Source organism: Morchella sextelata, assembly GCF_020137385.1.
Source record: "Morchella sextelata strain SCLS chromosome Unknown scls_22, whole genome shotgun sequence".
NCBI lineage: Eukaryota > Fungi > Ascomycota > Pezizomycetes > Pezizales > Morchellaceae > Morchella > Morchella sextelata.
In genome coordinates, this window is record NW_025408637.1 from 1037360 (window position 1) to 1057160 (window position 19801).

The 19801-nt window shown below is 48.9% G+C and overlaps 5 protein-coding genes across 5 annotated transcripts; 4 read left to right on the forward strand and 1 right to left on the reverse strand.

Annotated features, from left to right (window-relative positions):
- On the forward strand, nucleotides 1-3819 carry H6S33_007172 (uncharacterized protein; the record flags this gene model as incomplete). The annotated part of the gene is made up of 6 exons (XM_044838525.1): nucleotides 1-172; nucleotides 909-1197; nucleotides 1258-1612; nucleotides 1699-2301; nucleotides 2386-3035; nucleotides 3108-3819. 6 exons carry the CDS (start codon nucleotides 1-3, stop codon nucleotides 3817-3819), a joined length of 2781 nt encoding a protein of 926 aa, XP_044689336.1.
- Nucleotides 3820-7076: 3257 nt separating this feature from the next.
- Nucleotides 7077-7412, reverse strand: H6S33_007173 (uncharacterized protein; the record flags this gene model as incomplete). Its single annotated transcript, XM_044838526.1, has 1 exon — nucleotides 7077-7412. The coding sequence occupies one exon, from the start codon at nucleotides 7410-7412 to the stop codon at nucleotides 7077-7079; it is 336 nt and encodes a 111-aa protein (XP_044689337.1).
- A 763-nt stretch (nucleotides 7413-8175) lies between these two features.
- On the forward strand, nucleotides 8176-12158 carry H6S33_007174 (uncharacterized protein; the record flags this gene model as incomplete). The annotated part of the gene is made up of 6 exons (XM_044838527.1): nucleotides 8176-8609; nucleotides 8673-8803; nucleotides 8898-9071; nucleotides 9129-9153; nucleotides 9202-9783; nucleotides 9893-12158. 6 exons carry the CDS (start codon nucleotides 8176-8178, stop codon nucleotides 12156-12158), a joined length of 3612 nt encoding a protein of 1203 aa, XP_044689338.1.
- A 1802-nt stretch (nucleotides 12159-13960) lies between these two features.
- On the forward strand, nucleotides 13961-14137 carry H6S33_007175 (uncharacterized protein; the record flags this gene model as incomplete). Its single annotated transcript, XM_044838528.1, has 1 exon — nucleotides 13961-14137. One exon carries the CDS (start codon nucleotides 13961-13963, stop codon nucleotides 14135-14137), a length of 177 nt encoding a protein of 58 aa, XP_044689339.1.
- Nucleotides 14138-18200: 4063 nt separating this feature from the next.
- On the forward strand, nucleotides 18201-19484 carry H6S33_007176 (uncharacterized protein; the record flags this gene model as incomplete). The annotated part of the gene is made up of 9 exons (XM_044838529.1): nucleotides 18201-18224; nucleotides 18274-18318; nucleotides 18382-18419; nucleotides 18469-18532; nucleotides 18608-18623; nucleotides 18708-18715; nucleotides 19061-19190; nucleotides 19252-19422; nucleotides 19477-19484. 9 exons carry the CDS (start codon nucleotides 18201-18203, stop codon nucleotides 19482-19484), a joined length of 504 nt encoding a protein of 167 aa, XP_044689340.1.
- Nucleotides 19485-19801: the final 317 nt, after the last annotated feature.

Genomic DNA, 19801 nt, shown 5'->3' on the forward strand with positions numbered 1-19801 from the left:
ATGCTTCCGAGAGCACCCCCGTGTGCTATACGAGCATCCTCGGGTGCTGTACGAGCATCCTCGGGTGCTGTACGAGCACCCCCGGGTGCTGTACGAGCATCCTCGGGTGCTGTACGAGCACCCCCGGGCGCTCCCACCAGTGCTGCATATGGTGCCCCAAGCCGTGCTGAATGTTTGCTCCAATACATGACGTAGATCAATGCTCTAGGCGCACTCGAAGATTCTACTCCGGAGGTTTGATTCAATTGAATGACGTAGATGAATGCTCTAGGCGTACTCGGGAATGCTCTGACGGTAGTACCAACAGTGGTGTCGATTGGATTCCTATGTTGGGTTGGTGTTTGTGTTCTTGTTGGTGTCGGGGCTCTGTGCCCTATGAAGCTGAGTCGGAGAGTGTGTATCCTCTGAGCGCATATCCGATATTAGTATCGAATTTGGCGGTGAGAATGGTCTCTCCATGATCTGAATAGCATCCACGAGTGCTCAGAGAGAGAGAGCGAATGCTGAGAGGGTAGAACGGAGCATCGTTGGCGGCATTATTGTGGTGATTGTTGTTTCTTCTCGTTGTATGCTTGTGTTTGTGTTTGCATTATTCCGTTGGAGATCTATGACGTCAAAATCAGCCTCGCTATGGTGGAGGTGCGAGCGCAAGGCTCACAATCACTTGGCGAGCGCTCTGCAGCGAGCACTCTGTAGAGCACTCTGCACAACCGCTTGGCGGCGAGAGCCTCATTGGATGACAAATCGTTCATAGAGCACTCTGCACCGCCTGCAGGAAAGAGCCTCCGCCTTGGCAGACTGCAAATTCTCGAGTCCAATGAAATCGTCTTGCCCTTTTTGCAGCAAGAGGTACAGCTCCTCCGCGAATTTTGACAGACATCTTCGAACGATCCATCCTTTGGAAGCAGATGAATGGCTGGGAAATCAATATTCACTGCTGGAGCACGATCAACCTGCAGAGACCCCCGACAACACTGACGAGAGCCCAGAGAGCATTCCCGATTACTATTCAGACACGCATTACGATTCAGAGTCGGACATTTTCGACCAAGATTCGGGTAACAATTCGGACCTCGAATCCGAATCATATTTCGTGATGGAAGAGGCAGATGGCGATTCAAATGGGCATAGTAGGGCATCTACGACAGTTTACGAGGGTGCTGGGGAGCCACTTTACCGCTCGGAGGACTACGACGAGTGCTCACAGAGCCTTCTCCAATACCCATAGCACCCATTCCGGTCAACATACGAGTTCAGAATAGCACGCTATTTCACACTGTCCAAAGCCTCACAGGGGAACATCGACAGCTTCTTTCTACACGCTCCGCCGAGTAGTGGCGAGTGCTTCTACAGCACTGCGCGGGGTTTTATCAAGAGGTTGGAGGAAATGAACGATACACTGGGAAAGGTGAGCTGGAATCATTCGGAGGTGGATATTGGGGGGGAGAAGATCTCTTACTACTACCGGGATCCAATGGTAATCGTCCGATATCTTCTAGGGCAACGTGCCTTCCGGGAGTCATTGGTGTATTCGCCCGTGGTGGAGCATAATGAATTCGGCGAGCGAATGTACGGGGAAATGCATACAGGAGATTGGTGGTGGGAGATACAGGTCCGTAAACTTCACCATGTCAACTTGAGGTACTCTATGAGCAGTCGATGATGCTACACGAGCAGTCGCTAATGTCTTCTCGACAGAATACGTTAACGGAGGGGTCCACTGTCGTACCAATTATCTGCGCGTCGGATGGCACACATCTGACAAATTTCAGCGGGGACAAGAAAGCCTGGCCAATCTATCTTACCATCGGGAACATCAAGTCGTCGGTGCGCAACAAGCCCACAGGGCATTCATTCATTCTCCTAGGGCTGCTACCAGTGCCACCGAAGCTCGGAAAGAATACAACACTCGCTAATTCCGTTTTAAGACGTCAGAGTCAAATGGCACTGCATCGTGCCCTTGGGGAGATCTTTCAAAGCATTCGCGAGTGCTCTCAGGAGGGCGAGCTAATCAAATGCGCCGACGGCTACGAACAACTATGCTTTCCGGTGCTCTCGGGCTGGATCGCCGATCAACCCGAGCATTCAAACTTGCAAAACATTAGCACTAGTGCTTGCCCGAGATGCGAGGTGGAGTTTCACAATCTTGGGAGCACTCATCGAAGCTCTATGCGCAATCACGAGGACTACAGGGAGAGGGTACAGCTATTTGGCGAGAACCCGGGCAATCTAGAACCGGTAGAATACCTTGTTGGGAGATCCGTCAAAACACTCTTCAATGCTTTCTGGGGTATGCCGAGGGTTAATCCGTACGATCTCAATAAACCGGACATACTGCACAATATTTACCTGGGGATGTTGAAGCACATGATGGAGTGAATTCAGGGTTTCTTGAAGAAGCATCATCGATTGGAGGAATTCGACAAAGCTTGGGCTTCGATTGCGCCTTACCCTGGACTAGCAGTACCAAACAAGGCATATCGTTCTACCACCCAATGGCAAGGGAAAGAGATGCGGAATCTGGGGCGGGTCGTTCTAGGAGCACTCGCGGCTGCTCTGAGAAACCCGGGAGTGGCTGTCAGGAGCGACTTCGCAAAAGCTTTGAAATGCGTTCGAAGCCTAATAGACTTCCACTTAATGGCGCAATATGGGAGTGATACAACGAGCACACTGGACTATATGGAGAGCTATCTCGAGGATTTCCATAAACACAAGGATATCTTTTTAGAATTCAGGGCGTACAAGAAGACGTTGAAGGATGCGAGAGATCGAACGAAAGCAATTAGTGGCTCCCAGAGCACCCAGCGAGGCTTGGAGGAGATCTGGGAGATTCGGGAAAGATCGCACTTCAACTTCATCAAATTGCACGTCTTAATGCACTACCGGGAGCATGTTGAGTGCTTTGGTAGCATTCCTCAATACTCCACGGATGTCAGCGAGCTTGCCCATGTACGGCAGGTAAAAGAAGCTTACAGAGCGTCCAACAAGGTTGATGCTGCGACGCAGATACTGGACTATGGAGGGAGGCGATTGGCGTTAGAGATTCGAATTCTGAATCTGAAAGACATCGTCGGAGGTTCTGAGAGCACTGACGACATCCTCTGAAGCCATCGGGATAACCTCAAGGAGTTGCTCGACATTTTCAAGATCGAGGACCGCAAGAAAACGCCAAATGAACGCTCAATAGTAGAAAGCGGACTGCCCCTGAAGCGTCTTTGCAACCCCTCCGCGAAATCGGAAAGACTTTTCAACGTGGCAGACGGACTGCAAATGAGCTATCTCACGCTATATCGCCTGATAAAGGAGTATGCCGAGGATGCGGGATGCTCTCAGAGCTTTGCCGGAAGCTCTGAGAGCATGTTGGAGTGCCGGGTGGAGGTTTTCACATGCTTGCAGGTTCCGATACCAATCTTCCAAAGGCCTGACGTATACGAGGTTCACAACATCAGGTGTACGGGAACAGCATCTTTTAGGAAGGGGAAAATAAGAAAGGATTGGGCATGGGTATCGGTAGGTTCCTCAGAGCAGTGGGGAGTGTTTCGGGGACGCTTACCAGGACGTGTGGAGGCTCTGTTCAAGGTGCGGGATAGCACAGGGCGCGCACATAGACTATGTGTAGTTGAGCTGCTTGAGGCGAAGGATCGTGGTATCGCTGATAGCTCACATGGGCTGCTGAAGGTCTGTAGGAGGAGGAGGAAGAGGATGTGGGTCGTGAATATTCGGAGTATATTAGGAATGGCCCATTTGTTCGAGGTGGATGCTGGCAATTGGCTGGTAAATACTAGGATAGATTTGCGTACGTGGAATGAATTCAGTTGAATGCTGTAAAGCATTCCCGAGTGCTATGCAGTGATGTGAGAGGATCACCGAGTGCTATACAGTGATGTGAGAGGCTTACCGGGTGCTATCCAGTGAGAGCATTACCGAGTGCTATCCAGTGATGTGAGAGGATTACCGAGTGCTATGCAGTGATGTGAGAGGATTACCGAGTGCTATCCAGTGATGTGAGAGGATTACCGAGTGCTATCCAGTGATTTGAGAGGAATACCGAGTGCTATCCAGTGATATGAGAGGAATACCGGGTGCTATTCAGTGAATGCTCTGAGGGCAGTGGCGAGTGCTCTACGAGTGGAATGTTAGACCCAATAGGACCGTCTAATTCAAAATTCGTGTCGTTCTGCTAGTACGCATGCGGATTGGAAGAGGGAGGTGAGTATCGGCCGCTCATTATCTGAGTCTGACTATCCAGCAAGCCAGCTCCAGGAGGGCGCGGTAGGCAGGCATTGGTCTTCCGACCAGTAAAGTCATCCTGCACCTTTTTCCAGTCCATGTTTGCTGCTTATGCATGGACATTGAGCTTTTCAGATGAGCCGTACCATGGCCTCAACCTCAAGGCTTATGCCTTTCACGAATCGACAGATACATACACGTTCGTCAAAGGTTTGGTAGCCATCTCCAGTATACACGACAGTGCTCGTATCAGTATTCCGCGACTGACCGTTCAGCGGCGTGAAGAATACCCACGTGAGATATCGTTTGAGGGACCGGCGATGCCTACCTTGCCTTTGAAGAAAGCATATCGATTCATATGGGTCTAAGTGGGGGGTGTCCCACCTTCAATAGTATTATTAAAGATGTTTCCGCAGCTCTACGAGCATTGGTCAGTGCTATGGAAGCATTCGTGGTGCTCTCCGGACGTGAGCAATATCTCTTGGCAGTGCCTGGAAAAACTCATTGACGAAGAGTGTCTTGGCGTGGGCGATATGCTCTGGCGGTGCCTGGCGAGCAGCTCGTTGAGAATGCTCTCCTGGCGCAGATAGTACTGACGAGTGCTCTCTAGGCGTGAGTGATATGCTCTGGCAGTGCCTGGCGAGCAGCTCGTTGTGATTTGATCTCCTGGCGCAGATATTACTGACGAGTGCTGTCAGGGCGCTGACTCTGTCTCCTGGCGGGCCCCGACACGTCCGTGATTCGTTGCCAGTCCCTGGGCGGAAACTCATTAGTTGATCGTTCTTCAGACGCAGGAGGCATACCCAGGCGTGTCATGGCGGAGAGAGCATCGCCGGGTGCTCTCAGGACGAGCACCATATCGCCTGGAGGTGCATGACGCGTGAAAGTGCACGACGCGCCTAGAGAAGATTGCGGAGAGAGCATTGCTGGGTGCTCTATGGATGTAGGTGATATCGCTCAGAGTACTCTGTAGACAGTAGCATTAGCGAGTGCAAAGAAGCTCATTAGGGAGTGCGAATATGCTGCTCTGACAGCGGACTGCTTGGAGCGAGTGCTCTGCTTGGATCGAGTGCTCTGCTAGAGCGAGTGCTCGAGTTGCAGTCGTGAAAAGCTCTCTTCTCTGACGTGGTCAGATGATTGGCACTGCGCTCTGGCGGAGTGTATAGACGATTATGCGCCCTGGTGCTGCCAGACAGAGAACATACTGCTCTGGCGGCGTCGGGCGCGGATGCTAGCATCGCCTGGCGCGAGCACCCTGCTGTGGTGACGCCTGGTGTGAGCACCCTGCCCTGGCGACGCCTGGCACGAGCACTCTGCCCTGGCGGCGCCTGGCGTGCCTGGCGCCCAGGGCGTAGGCGCTGCGCACTGAGGAATAGCAGAGTTTGCTGATGTGATTAATCCAAGAATGGTTAGTGGTACTACCTAGTAACGTGACTTCTAAAAGCGGTTAGCCTAAGAAAATTATTCTCAAAAATCGTCGAAATTATCATCGAGGAATACGGTCTCATTACGCGAATGGTACGGTTTCGATACAGTTGTACTACTACTTTGCTGAGAGAATCCTATAATAGGACCGGATGGATACTAACTTTATATAAACCTGTCTTTGACTCCCAGCCGTTAGGAAACAGTAGCCCGACTGTCTTGTAGTTAGTGCAGTAACAAAAACAAGTCGGCAACCAAGCTGCTCGGATGCAACTTTATTTCAAGTGCGACATTGTGAGAAGACCCCTGGACTACTGGAGTCTGGTAGGTGTGACAGCTTAGCAAAGACTGGTGTAATACTGCATGGGTGCTGCTAGTATGGTAATACATAATCTATGTCATGCGGTAACCCTGCCATACGGCAACGGCTGCCTTAAACAGGCCGCTGTTTGCTGAGAAAGCGCTAGTTTCATGTAGCGGCACGCTTATCGTAGTGGTGTGGTCCATTAAAAGTGCTACAGTTTGATAAAAGCCGTATCGATGCCATAGCAATACGGTCTGATTAAACATACGTAATCAAAAACCTAGTGTAGCCAAGCTGTACCACAACAGTCCCTTGTAACAAGACATCTTTTAGAAGAACCGTCCTTTCATGCAAATACCCTTGTATATAAATACAGTAATCAGAGAATTCCCGAATTAACCCGAGTGGGTCAAAAGTGTAGCAGTTTTCAACAAACTATATCACTACAACAATACTCCAGCACGAATCACACCCTGTTTTCCCGTATTGTACCCTACATACATCCACCGCCACTTACAAAATCAAATAACGAAATAAAGCAAGTAACTATCTAAAAATAAATTCATATCGTCTCCCTTTTCCCCCCTTTGCCCCTCGGGCCAAGTATATCCCTTCCTTCATAGCTACCGCACATTGCATCATAGTCTTCTTCATATGTTAACATTGCCTTCCCCGCCCTTCTCTTATTATCGTATCTTCCTGCCACTTCATCTAACGGACCAAGTTGAGTAGCCCCGTTGTATACTGCCCTGACCAATACTGCTATTTCTTTGCTATCTTTGTAGCATGCCCATCCTTGAAGGGTGTATACCTCGTCGCTTGTCCTGTTCTATTCTTTAACTTTTTCCTGCATCTCAAGCACCCGGGGATGCCTCTGTCCCAATATTTGTAACATCTTCACTTTTGCAACTGGGGGTGGGTGGGCCTGTTTATCCTCCAGGAGAGAGTGGTCTGGTCGAAATATATTGGCAAGTGGAAATATAGGTGCAGCTGGGTTAAGCTTTATTTCTGGTTTAGGTAAATCTGGTAATGGTGGTTGTGCCTTCTCGTGCGGTATTGATGTTAATTCCGGTGTAAAGGGGATGACTAGAGTGAGGGTTTCTTCAAGATAAACAGTTTAGTGACTGTCAATGCTGTAGGCGATTCTGTTATCTTCCGTTTCGGAAGAGGAGGAGCAAAATCCATATTCACTATCAGCTTCTTGTATTGGACTTGTCTTATCTGGTATTCTCATGGGAGGATACTGTTGTAATCTTGATATGAGGTCATGAACCTGCCATATAAGTTCATGATTCTTCTTCGCTAGGCTGCTAATGTCCCTTTGTAGCTGAATAATTTCCTCAAACTGCTGTAGAAGCAGATCTGCCCTGACAGCCATGAGTTTCTGGATATTTATAGCTTCTTTCTCTCTCCAGTTGGGCGAAATTTGTGCTCGCTGTTGTTGGTATCTCATGGTTGAAGCCAAAGAGATAAAGAAATAGTAGTCTCTGATTGGAAGAAAACTAAAAAAGGGGGGTATTCTTGCTATGTTGTGAGAAATACATGGCGATCACTGATTGGTCGCTTCGTCCTGCATGTTGGTTGTCAAGGGAAGAGTCTCACTCTCGACGATACGAATATAGAGTAGTTTTCCCAGCCAACAAAAGCGTGTATATTCTGTGATGATGATGATATAGGAAATCTAGCTAGAGGTACATAGTCGAAATGTCGACACCTACATGTATACATCGTGCTTTTAAACGCTACGTTTCCCTTAGCCCCTGCTTCGGCTATCAGCCGCAGCAAATATCAAAGCGCTTAGCACCACTCGCGCGCAACAGCGTGTGGTGGGATAGAGCCTCATTTCTTGGCGGCACCATGGCGGAAGCTCGGTTGTATGAACTCTGAAGTGGGTTCGAGCCACGCGATCATAATCTAGAATTAGAGCACGGTTTAACACCGAGAATAGATGTATTAACACGTCGTTAGGCTCCTAGAGGTCTAATACATCATCCTCGCCTGTGTTTATCTCTCCATATGATTGCCTGATTGAACCCTAACTAACCCTTTTACAAAGTGGTGTGACATTACGTACCCCGCACGGTCGTTTATCCGGTCAATATCAAGCATACATATCTTAGATCCTTAGTCCAGTTTCCCCCACCTTTAAGCATACTTTCGAGCCAGAAGTATCCCGACAGGCAAATAAAGCGTCCATCGCCAAAGTTTGCGCCGCGATGGCAGAAGCCCTTGGAATCGTCGCGAGTGTTATCGCGGTTCTTCAGCTCACCACCAGTGTCACTGGGTACTGCTACAAGTATATTAGCACCGTTATAACAGCTCCCATGGGGATTGAAAAGATGGCCGCCGAGCTATCTGCCATCAACATTCTCCTCCGAGCGATCAAGGCTGAAATTATAAAAAGTGGAGGCTCACCTAATACTCCCTCGAACCAGGTGGCCTTCACCGCGGAGATAGAAAAGATACTTCCCGGGTATGAACAGGAGCTAAATGAGCTGTTATTGCTGTTCCGGGAAAGAGACTCAAGTGTAGCGAGGAGGTTACAGAGCCGGTTTTCCTGGCCAATAAAGACGGCGGATATAGAGAGGGAGATTGGAAGACTCCGGAGATATAAGGATCTTTTTCAATTCGCTCTTACTCTGGATATTGCGTGAGTGTCCTCTACTGCTATAATGGGTACTCACTGCGGAGCTAATCTTTCATGCTCGTATAGGAAGATGACTAGAGTTATTGAGATCTATTCCCGGAATGTAGATCGAAGTGTAAAGGAGATCCTGTCTACTGTAGAGAAGGAGTATACCATTCAAAGACAAAAAGAGGCTCGGGAGGAGAGCGATCGACATAGTGAGTTCCACATATCCCGACCTAGTTGTGAAGCGCGGACATACCATACCGTGAGTCTTGACAAAGTCTGAAAAGTCCTAACCTTCCGGGCTAGCACTTAAAAGCAAGGATGTTTTCAAGTGGCTTTTCCAAGGTCAATGGGACATCAAACATACAGACATCCAAAAAAGGCAACATCCTGGAACAGGTCTCTGGCTCTTACGCCATCCACAGTTTAAGTCCTGGCTGGACGGTACAGAGGGCCAGATATTGTGCGGATTTGGCATACGTGAGTAATCTGTGAAGTAACATAATAATATATAAGAGAAGCTAATGGGTTTCCTAGCTGGGGCGGGAAAGACGGTAATGAGGTATACTCCTCAGGAACTCGCTTTCCGATAAGCACTAACCTTTGTCAGCTGTATTGTTATTGACCACATTAAAGACCGAATCCTATCGCTTCCGAACTGTTCCCTCGGTTATATCTACTTCAGCTATCACGACCAAGCCCAGAAAACACTTGAGAAAGTCCTTCGGAGCCTCATCCAACAACTCTGGCGTAGATCCACGTCGCCAAACGGGGAAATCCCGAAAGCTCTTGAGCGGCTATATGACCGATTCAACGGTACTCCTGAGGAGGGCCCATCCATATCAGAACTAGAACAAGCGCTACTAGATATAAAAAATGAGTTTACTGTGGTTTATTTTGTCTTTGACGCTTTAGATGAGTTCGACGAGGGAATAGAACGTACGCACCTACTTCGCCTATTTTCTGCCCTTGGGTCCGGCAACGGAAAGGTCTTTATTACCAGTCGACCCCATATACAGGACATCGTATGTGCAGCAGAAGCTTGGAACACGATTGTAATCGAGGCAAAACAGGACGATGTCCGCCTATTCTTGAACGGCACAATTGAAGTAAATCGAGGGGCGGGGCGGATGATTAGGGGTGAATTGAGAGAATTCGTGGTATCGAGCCTAGTGCACGACTGCAAAGGAATGTAAGTGCTTGAGAGATCTCATTATCTGTTCGGCGTTCATCTGCACCTTACGTATTTCATAATGTGATATACTTCCTTACGCTCACGAGCTTATTCATACAATTCCAAGGTTCTTACTCGCTCAACTGTATATCGAACGTCTGTGCCAACAAATCACCGAAACCCAAGTACGAAAGGCCATGATAGAGCTGAAGGCAACTGTTGAAACCGGCTCTAAAGACGCTCTGCAAGAGTGCTATGATCATGCTATGGACAGGATTCGCAGGCAGAGTCCGTCTCGTGTGGCTCTCGCCCAAAAGGTACTTGTATGGCTTGTGAAGACCAAGTTGAAACCGAACATTGACGAGCTTCGGGCAGTTTTATCTGTTGACGATGATATGACGACGATTACAGAAGCCGATATGCCTGAGGCTGGTCTTCTGGTTGAGGTATGTGCGGGGCTAGTCACTATTGAACACTCAAGCAATAGCGTTCAATTCGCGCACCATACAGTGGAGGAATACCTGGAGACTAAATTCATTGCCGATATGTCGCTTGTTTCCGAGATGATCTTGGTTTCATCTATAAACTACCTGAGAGTGACTGGCAGCACCTGCTGTGACCAAATGACGTTTGACATATTGAACAATCTGGATTACTATGTGGTCAACTGTAACCAGGATCGTCACACAGATATTTTCATTGGCCTATTGGAGAGCAAGCTCTACGGGAAATGGTTCCTCTGGAGCTCGGAAGTATACTCGCCATTAGTACAGGCATGTTGGTGGAGGCATCTTCCATCCGTCGAATACTTTCTCCGTAAAGGGGAGTCCGTCTACAAAACAGTTGGGAGAGGCCTGACACTTCTAGATTACGCGTGCTTAGCAGCCGATGAGAAGTTGGTTAAGCTGCTGATCGATGGAGATGCAGACGTTAAGAAGGATGTGCCTGATGATGGTACAATAACTAAATGTACGATTAGCGACGATATGGACGTGTGGGCTTACGACTGGGCTGAGTACTGGGCCAAAGGAGCTCAGGCATTGGGGATAGCCGGTCAACTAGGGGATCGCAAGAAGTTTGAGGTACTCCAACGGCGTGGAGCTACATTCTTCTCCGCCAAAAGATATAAGATGGGTCGTATTCACATGATGATAAGACTTCCGCAAGTACACGTGGGACCATGGTCCCGAACCCACCCGCCGCTACCAAATGACTATGTCAACATCGTCCGAGCTTTGATAACGTCCAACGATCAACTGGAGAGTAAATTGCGCGACTTATGCAAGATCTTTGAAGTTCTCAAAGCGAGATCAGAGAATGATCGAGTAGAGGTTCTAAAGCATGACTTACCCGCACTGTTAGCAACGCTGGGTACATTGATCGCAGAGGGTGAGGACATCGAAGAGCCAGACTTCGCGGGTCGTACGGCGTTGCACGTGGCTGTTTTCGAGGGGGTCACCGCCATTGTCAAGGCTTTACTCCAACAAGGTGCGAGTGTTAGTGCGACGGATTATGGTCGCAACACGCCTTTGCATCTAGCAGTGTCCGCACATTGTGGTCGCTATCCGATCGTCGAGAATCTCTGGCGGGAGCGCGAGGAGATAGTTGAAGTACTGTTGAACGCCGGTTCTGATGTGACCACCCGAAACAATCTTTCGTTGACACCGCTACATCTTGCGGCTGCTCATGGGACTAACAATATCGTGGATAATCTACTCTCCAAAGGCGCCGATGTGCTCAGTCCGACCTGGAGACTGGAGACACCGCTACATTTTGCGGCTACCCGGGAGACCAACGACATCGTAGATACTCTACTCTCCAAAGGCGCCGATGTGCACAGTCGAAACCACCTTGGATGGACACCATTATACAAGGCAATTGCCAATAAGAGAATCAAACTTGTAGAAACATTACTCTCCAGAGGTGCCGACGTACTCAGTCGGAACAAGCATGGGAAGACATTATTGCACATAGCAATTTCCAGTAATTCAAAGGAAATTGTGGAAATCTTACTTTCCAATGGCGCCGACGTACTCAGTCAAGACATGTATGGAAGGACATCACTGCACACTGCAACCTCCGTTGGGGGGATTGAAATTGCGGAAGCCTTACTCTCCAAAGGCGCCGATGTACTCAGTCTAGATAGGGATGGAATGACACCACTGCACACTGCAGCCTCCTTTGGAAAAATTGAAATCGCGGAAGCCTTACTCTCCAGAGGCGCCGACGTACTCAATCAAACCCGCGATGGGGAGACTGCTTTAATGATTGTGCGGATGAAAAAAGATAAACTTCCAAAGTCAAATATTGGGATGCACAAGACATTTTGTCAAATGGAAGATTTCTTGTCGCGGAAAGAGCAGGAGGCCAGCGCGGTTGAACAGATTCCTTGATAATTTTGTCTTCACAATTAGGTACCAATCTTCCGTTCCCTACAATATCGTTCATACCTATGTAGCACCGCCGGTTTGTGTCTTACCCCTGAGGGTTGTGCTAATACGACCATGCTCCAGGATCCACCTTGAGATTGGAGAGGCGTAGCTCGGTGTCTGTCGCCTATCGGTCTGCATCCGCAGGGCTGCTATATACGTCGTTTATTTGGGGTATATCACTGAGGCAGATTACTGAAGATATTGTTCGTGGGTATGAGACGATTTGAAATAATTTGGTGGCAAAACAATACATTGTAAGGAGACTATTAAATGGTAACTGGCGTGATAAAGACTCGCTAGTGTACGTAAGGATAGGCTATTCACATGTGAGAGTTTGATTTGCCTCCAAATTGATACAATTGGTAGAGTGATATATGTTCTAGGCCATATCGGAAGATCGATCGGCCGTGATGGAAGACTCGGCTACAGCGGAATGACAGCTTTCTCTAAGGAATATGAAATAAATGTGATTATGACCAGTTCAGAAGATCTTTTTTTTTAAAAAAATCATGTATTCTTTATTTCGAGGTACAAAAGTTTGCATGCAGTCCTAGACTATGGCATGACGAGTTCGGAGAATACCTTTAACGATGATATACAGTAGTGTATATAGTAACCTGCCCTTAATATCAGTTAGATTTACTATTAACCTCAAATCGCTGGCCACCATCAGACAGAATCGGTCATTACCAACGGAGCGAGTGTACTAATAGTTTCCAAGATGCTAACAAGTGATACACTATGAACAAGGAGAATGTAGATTTATAATCTCACCATTCGCCGAACTGGAACTGGGTCTAGTAATATGGTGTTAATTAAAAACTTTGGTCTTCCGTATCGAGTTAATCCGGTAGAGTAAAGTCTCCCGCCGTGGCGCGAAGAATTACCTCACCGCGGCGGAATCCTCCCTCATGGCCGATCTTCCAATATAGCCTAGAACATGAATGAACCTACCCATCTGAAATATCTTTAATAAATACGTTTTGCATTTTTAGAGTTCATGTTCTTCGTAATGTACATGTATTCATCCAAGATATTGTGCCCTACACGCCCGCCGCGAATTAAAACCTCGGCGGAGCCAATCTTGAGAGCCTTCAAGCCTCCCCTCGAGCGCGAGCCTAAGATTCCGCCATATCACTCTGCTCGATCTATGCTTCACGATCAACACCATCTACTATGAGTCAAAAAGAGCATGATATCCTTACCACATTCCCAATTCCGCACATATATCGGGTAAGCCGTCGGGCATGTATCCGGCGGGATGCGCACACCGGATTGCAGGAATCGGGGTGCAGCATTATGTATTATCTGTCAACCCTTCAATAGAACCCCTCGGTCTGGGAAGTGTTGCCAGCTTGCCAGCGAGTGTGGCCTATGGTGAGCTCATGAGCCCGCGGTATCATGTGCGTGTAAGGCAGGGCGTGTTCGTTGGGTCGTGCTGGCGTGGAGTGCTGTATCGGCCGTGTTTGGCGTGGTGAAAAGGGGGCCTTGAGATGAGGATATTCGGTAAAGTGAGAATATTGCCACCGTTCCTGTGAAGTGAGATGGGGGGGTTAGTTGGGGATCCCGGCTGGTACGTATCAGTGCGCCTTGGCATCTATGTGTCTTGGCATCTTGGCACCGTCGGGGCAACATTAGACAGAGCTGGCAGAAGCCGAGGATTTGCTTATTCCTGTGAGATAGCTAAAAGGACTCGGGGCAGGCAAGAAGAACCTGAACATGAAGTATGCAGGCAGGGATTAAATTTGCAGTTAGTTCAAAATATGCGCGGATCAAAGACTGTCACCGCCAAAACTCATGTTCAGGTTCTTCATACCTGCCCCGAGTACAAGGCTGAGAGCTTTAGTGATTATGCTCACTTCAACGGTACGCTCTCTCGGAGAGGGGTTGTACGTCTAGAGGAACCACCGAAGGACGGAGAAGAAATGCCGGTGCCGTAACAGGGCTTCCTTTGCGATTTGGCCGGAAGTATGGTTACTGCTTGAATTTCGTGGGTAGAATGAAGTCTAATCGAGGATGTTTCTTATAGTGGGCATTCTTGAACAGGTCCATGGAGTGACTTTCTATCTTCGCTTCTGGGAATAGTAGAATTGCGATCACAAAGACTACCGCACCTGTCCGAAGCGGATCCGGTCACCGGGAGAGAGCTAATCTCCCCCGCCTCCGGCCTGAGAGAGAGACTGCTGACACAGTTGGGCGCTTTGATGTTTACATCGGCCCAGCAACAATCCGACACGCCTGAGGCAGCGCGAACAGCGATACACATGTATCGGCGTTGGTCTATCTCTTTCTCGCAGGCACTATGCTGAACGGTCGTACACCTCAGAATCTTGCCGACCCCGACTCCATCCACGGGCGGCGTCCCGGCCCCGTTACCACAGCCATGAATTTGGCGCTGAGACCCACTCAGAAAACGCCAAGAATATCAAAAATCCTGGAACTACTGCCAAGGAGTCGATTTTAATTTCAAAGGCTCTTCATAGAGTTCTGCGCCGCCTCTTGTTCCATCTATCTCCGAGCTCATTTCCATATACTTAAGTGGCGGTGGGTGTCGGACTACTGGTGTTGATTCTAGGCGACGTCACAATAGCAGAACCGAGTGACGACACATGTATTGCCTGGTCCGTAACCACCCCTAACCCTGCGTTACATCATCGGGATCCGGCAGCACCTCCACGGCAACGATCACGACATATTACACAAACCCATCTACTGTGCAGTCCTACTTTACCACATGCGTATGTACCAGTGCAGAAATTAGGCATGAACGCTAACACCCGGCTTAGGGCTCCCCTCGATGTAGTAATTTCGCTGTGCAATGCCATATTCCGGGCGGGGGGTTGATCCTGCGAGGTAAGGGCTTCGCCAGAATGGTGCTGTGGACCCTGACGGTCCGGGGGTGCATAGATTTTTGGTGATTAGCCGCTGACAATAGAGCTTACGACAGACGACTAATACTAATACATGGATCGGCGGCCGGAATCTACTCCGCATCCTAGGTCGCAGTCACAGCGGCGAATGGATATAGGAGAGACTCGGATACTATCCACACGAAAAAGAACAGGGTACGTCTCTGCCAGATAGGGTTAGGGTTAGGGTTAGGGTTCGAGATTGTGGGGGTGTGGGTTTTTTTGTATCGGTCCGACATTTGGGGATAAATCTTTCAAGGATCAGTGAGGTCAACAATCTACGGTCAGACTCGAAGAAATGGCATCTGTACACCTAGGATAATGGGAACATGTCGGAAATCGTCGTCTTTTTGAAAACCTTATCCGACGGGCTAGTGAGCGCTCCAGTCAACGCGGCAGAACACCCCCGGAACGCTCCACTTCTCAACACTTTGCGCCTGTACATACCTATCGAAAATCCTAACCAAACCAACCAGTTCTCCACTCTTGCAAATACTCGCATGAGATTAGTCCGCATACCACAGCATTTTCGAATTACGGCTTAACGGCGGAACGGATATCGTAAAGAGGCTCTGTGAGCAGTAGAGAGCACGCCGTCACAATGAGCTTGAGATGCGCGATATCCTGCAACCTATCCGTGGAGTTTTTTTATTTCTATCTGATTGGAGTTCGGGGTCGCATCAGAGCGGGCACTATATCCCCGCAATAAGGTCCATCCTGCGCTAAATTTATATGCGCGGATTACATCTCGAAGTAATGTATAAGGTTATCAGCCCTGTATCCGCCTACTATCAAACTCATTCCTCGTAATTGCCCTATAGCTATGGCTCGAAAAGCCATATGCATAGACGCACACCGACATCGGCAATAGTCAACCTTTGGGTAGGCGAAATTCAATATCCACTCTCATCAAAAAATGTTTTTTGCCACGATTGTAAAGAAAGTTGTTTCAAATCATACAGTAGGATAGATTTCTTAAATCCCATTATATATTAATTTTCATTTCATATCGCTACTTTTAATTATCCTTTCTAAAAGTAGGAAAGGCATTGCAACTTAAACCTACCCTAGGCGCGACACCTCCGAGAAAAGTCTGGTCTGTCTTTCTCTCTCCCGCGCCTCATCCCCGCAATTCGATCGATTGCAGTTCCCCTTAAGCTGCTGCTCCTCCCGCTGCCTGCACCGTCGATTTGCATATAGCAAGGCGAATCATCAACTCGGCCATCTGCGCTGGGAATTTAATCGCGGTGCGCACAGCCGGTCGCAGAATGCGGTCTGTAAAGCGCCAAGCCTGCGTGTGGTTGGTTGATAATCGGCTGTGTGCTTTGGGTGCTTGAGGTACGGAGTTCTTGGCGCCGAGACGGTTTGGGACAGCATAATCGGTCTGCATGCCAACAAGATCTGGCTATCAGGTTGCGCCCATATGCAGGCCCAGTCTGAAATAAAAAGCACACAAACGCGCCAGGTGTATTTCTTACGAGACCAGACCAGATCGCTCGGCGGCCCAACCGAGATGCGTCTGCGCCGCCCCCACGCAGATTGGCGGCAGGAGTGCATACAACGGGTGTCGCGCTCGTTCCGATAGGCGGTAAATAGATGCATGACGTTGAAATTTGCATTTTTGCTTTTTGCGGCCCGGGCCGTCCCGCTCCCGTAATTGCAGGGGTGTATGCAGGGTTGTGGGTCTGACCAGGTTTGCGTAACCGTCGCTTATCGGATCGAGTCAACGTCGAACCGCATGCCCGATTCCTGGTTTGAAGCGGGGACACTTCCAAGTCAGCGCTGTCACTACTGGAGTAAATTCATGCTTTGGGTGTATTTATTTCCTTCCCGCGACCACCACTGTGGCCTTGTTGGGCGACGCGGATGGTGGCTTTACCGGAGATACCTAACAGCATTGATAGTGCATTACCGCTCATGCAAATATTACCTGCGCGGGTATCGTAAGTCCGAACATCTCTGCCCATTAACGTTCCTCAAGGGGTTGAAACCGCTGCTCTGGGAGGGTAGGTTTAGCATTTTTATTGTCGCGACCCCACCGCCCGCGAAAGCCTCCGGAGGTAGCGACAGCAGGGGTACCTGAGCTGAGCGCTCCAGACTCCATACCTAAGCGTGCTCGTTACCGCCGCTGTAGGTCTTATGTCCGGTGATCTCTGATGTTTGTCGGTTTCCGAGCCCCGGAGCTATGGGTTAGTGGCTACGTATCACTATGTGGTCATAGTCGGAGGTTTAATGTAGGCTACGCCAAGACTTTAATGGCTATAAACCGCCCACAACCCCTTTCTCTGCATTCCATTTTCTCATGGGCGCTGCAGGTGGTGTTATCAGTATTGGTTGGAACCCTAACCCACGTCTTGGGACTATTATTGTGGGTGATATGAGGAAGGACATTCTGTGATGGAGAGATGCTCCGGTACTCCAGAAGAGACTTTATGCTACACCATAGTGCTATTCTAGATACGCGTACGGACAATCGAGATAGATGTGTCTCACCTGTCGTCGTTGACACAATGCTTATTTGTTACCCGCCCTTTTCCTGCAAGCATTATGAGATGAAACTCCATACATATGCTCCGACGTATACGTATACCTATCCTGGTATGTAGGTCCTCTTCATACAACTATACTACATATACCTCATCAAATACACCACAGCACGCAGTCCCCCTACCAATCTTCCCCCAAAAGCACCCTTTAACCCGCGCGCGCCTCTTCCCACCACCGCCCTCCAGCCAGCTGCAGCACTAAGATCCAGCAACCACTTCATTTCCACTGGATCAAACAGGCCATTTCCCACCGGCGCGGATTTGGTCAAATACACCTCTGGAGTTTAATTAGCCTGGTCCGAGATCTTCGCGTATGCAAATTGAGAAGTGAGTGGGGTGTTGCCTGGGCCTCGAACCCCCCCCCCCCCCCCTCTCTTTCCAGCGCCGTTAATTTATACGCTTCATAACTCCCTACAGCAGGTAACCCTAACCCTGACCTTGGCAAGGGAGGAGGCGTTGTACTATTCTAGATAATCTTCTCCGGAACTGTTTAAACGTTACCGCAGAGGACTAAACCCTCTTTCTGGGTTGCTGGGGGGCTGTGAGATATGGTGGGCGGATGCATTATGGTGGTATGACGACACATCGCCGCTACACTGGGTATTGGCTGAGGTCTGCGAGGGCTGGCTGCAGATCTCGGAGCAACGGAGGCGGGAGATGGAGATGGTATGATTCTGCGTTGGCTGTTTGTGTTGCGGTTGTTTGGTAACTGGATTGGTCTATATGCAGAGGTCGCTATCGGGGGAGATATCTGACATTTCGGGGAGGTTTTTAATGCTGCAGCTCTCCGAAAGGTCAAGTCTACTGAGATTATAGGTTCTATGCCGTTCCTTGGAGAACCTTTCTTTGTCCTTTTACTATCAAACAGCTATCTGCTATTGTTAGTTTGGAATATTACTTTCTTTGCGTTTTCTTACTCACCTAGTTTTATTAAATTGTTACTAATACTCTATAGTCGAGCATTGCAACCGGCAAGTGGCACTCTACATCAATCATTACTACAACGAGAGAAGCTTATAATTGGTTCTCACTACGTTCCGGCTTAACTCATACAGCTGTGCAGGTATTTATTTCGTACCGGAGCTCATTGCCCCGACCTAGAAAAGTTCTATCACACTTCAGTGGTCTAAAATGACACGTGAAATAACGTGCAATCTCGCTGGAGTACCAGTCCAACCAACCAGTCACAGCACTCCCAAGATTAACAGTGCGATGGGAGAGGTCACCGTATAGACTGGTCACCCAGGGGATCTGATCTCCGGATAGGCGACCTCCACATATCAACAGATCCCACCAACATGTATCGCCCAGATTCGGGATTTTGCCAAATTCCTTGAAATCCCCGTTCCCCAATTTTAATGAAGAATTATCATTTCGGAGTTGCTCGGATCTGAAGAGGACCTCTCAGTATTGTTGGGTATTTATTTCCCTTCCAAGGAGGGTTCCAAGTGAGCTGCTTTGGCGTGACACACCACTTGCCCCTCAAACGATCACGGATGTACTAGCCATGTTTAGTTATATCCACGTCTCATCCCTAGGCAAGTACTTCACTAGTCTTATCGACAAAGTTCTATTCCCCGCCAAACTAAGACCGTAAAGTCTCCCGACCTACCACTAGCCCTACCATAACAGCTATGCCCTTGTCCGGAAAACTCTTTTTCCGACCCAACCAAATCCAACCCGCCACCAAAACCAAAGATACAACCTTTCCCGCCTCTGGGCGGAACCCATTCCGGTGGGACAATGTAGTTTTGACGCTATTTGTGAGATGTAGACTCACCCGGAGACTCGAATAGCTGGTGGGGGCTGGCTGAGAAGATTTAGGGGTATAGATATTGCTCATATGGTGACCGGCTATTTTTCTTATCTTGCCTGTCGCGGCGAGTGTGAGTAGTGGAGTCGTGTAGTCTATTCTTGCTGCCTGATTTAGTCATGGGGTACCGCTCGGACACACAGTATCACTCGGTGGTACGAGAGGCCGGGGGAGATGTTGGCGTTTGTGTCTTAATGCCGAGTGGGTGGAGACTTACGGGTTGATAGAGGGTTGGGAGGGGGTATTTCCGGGGTCGGGTATGTATCTTGCCGATAAGTCAGATTGAAGAGTGGTATGAAGACGAGGGTGGGACTGAAGTCTTCTATCGACTATATC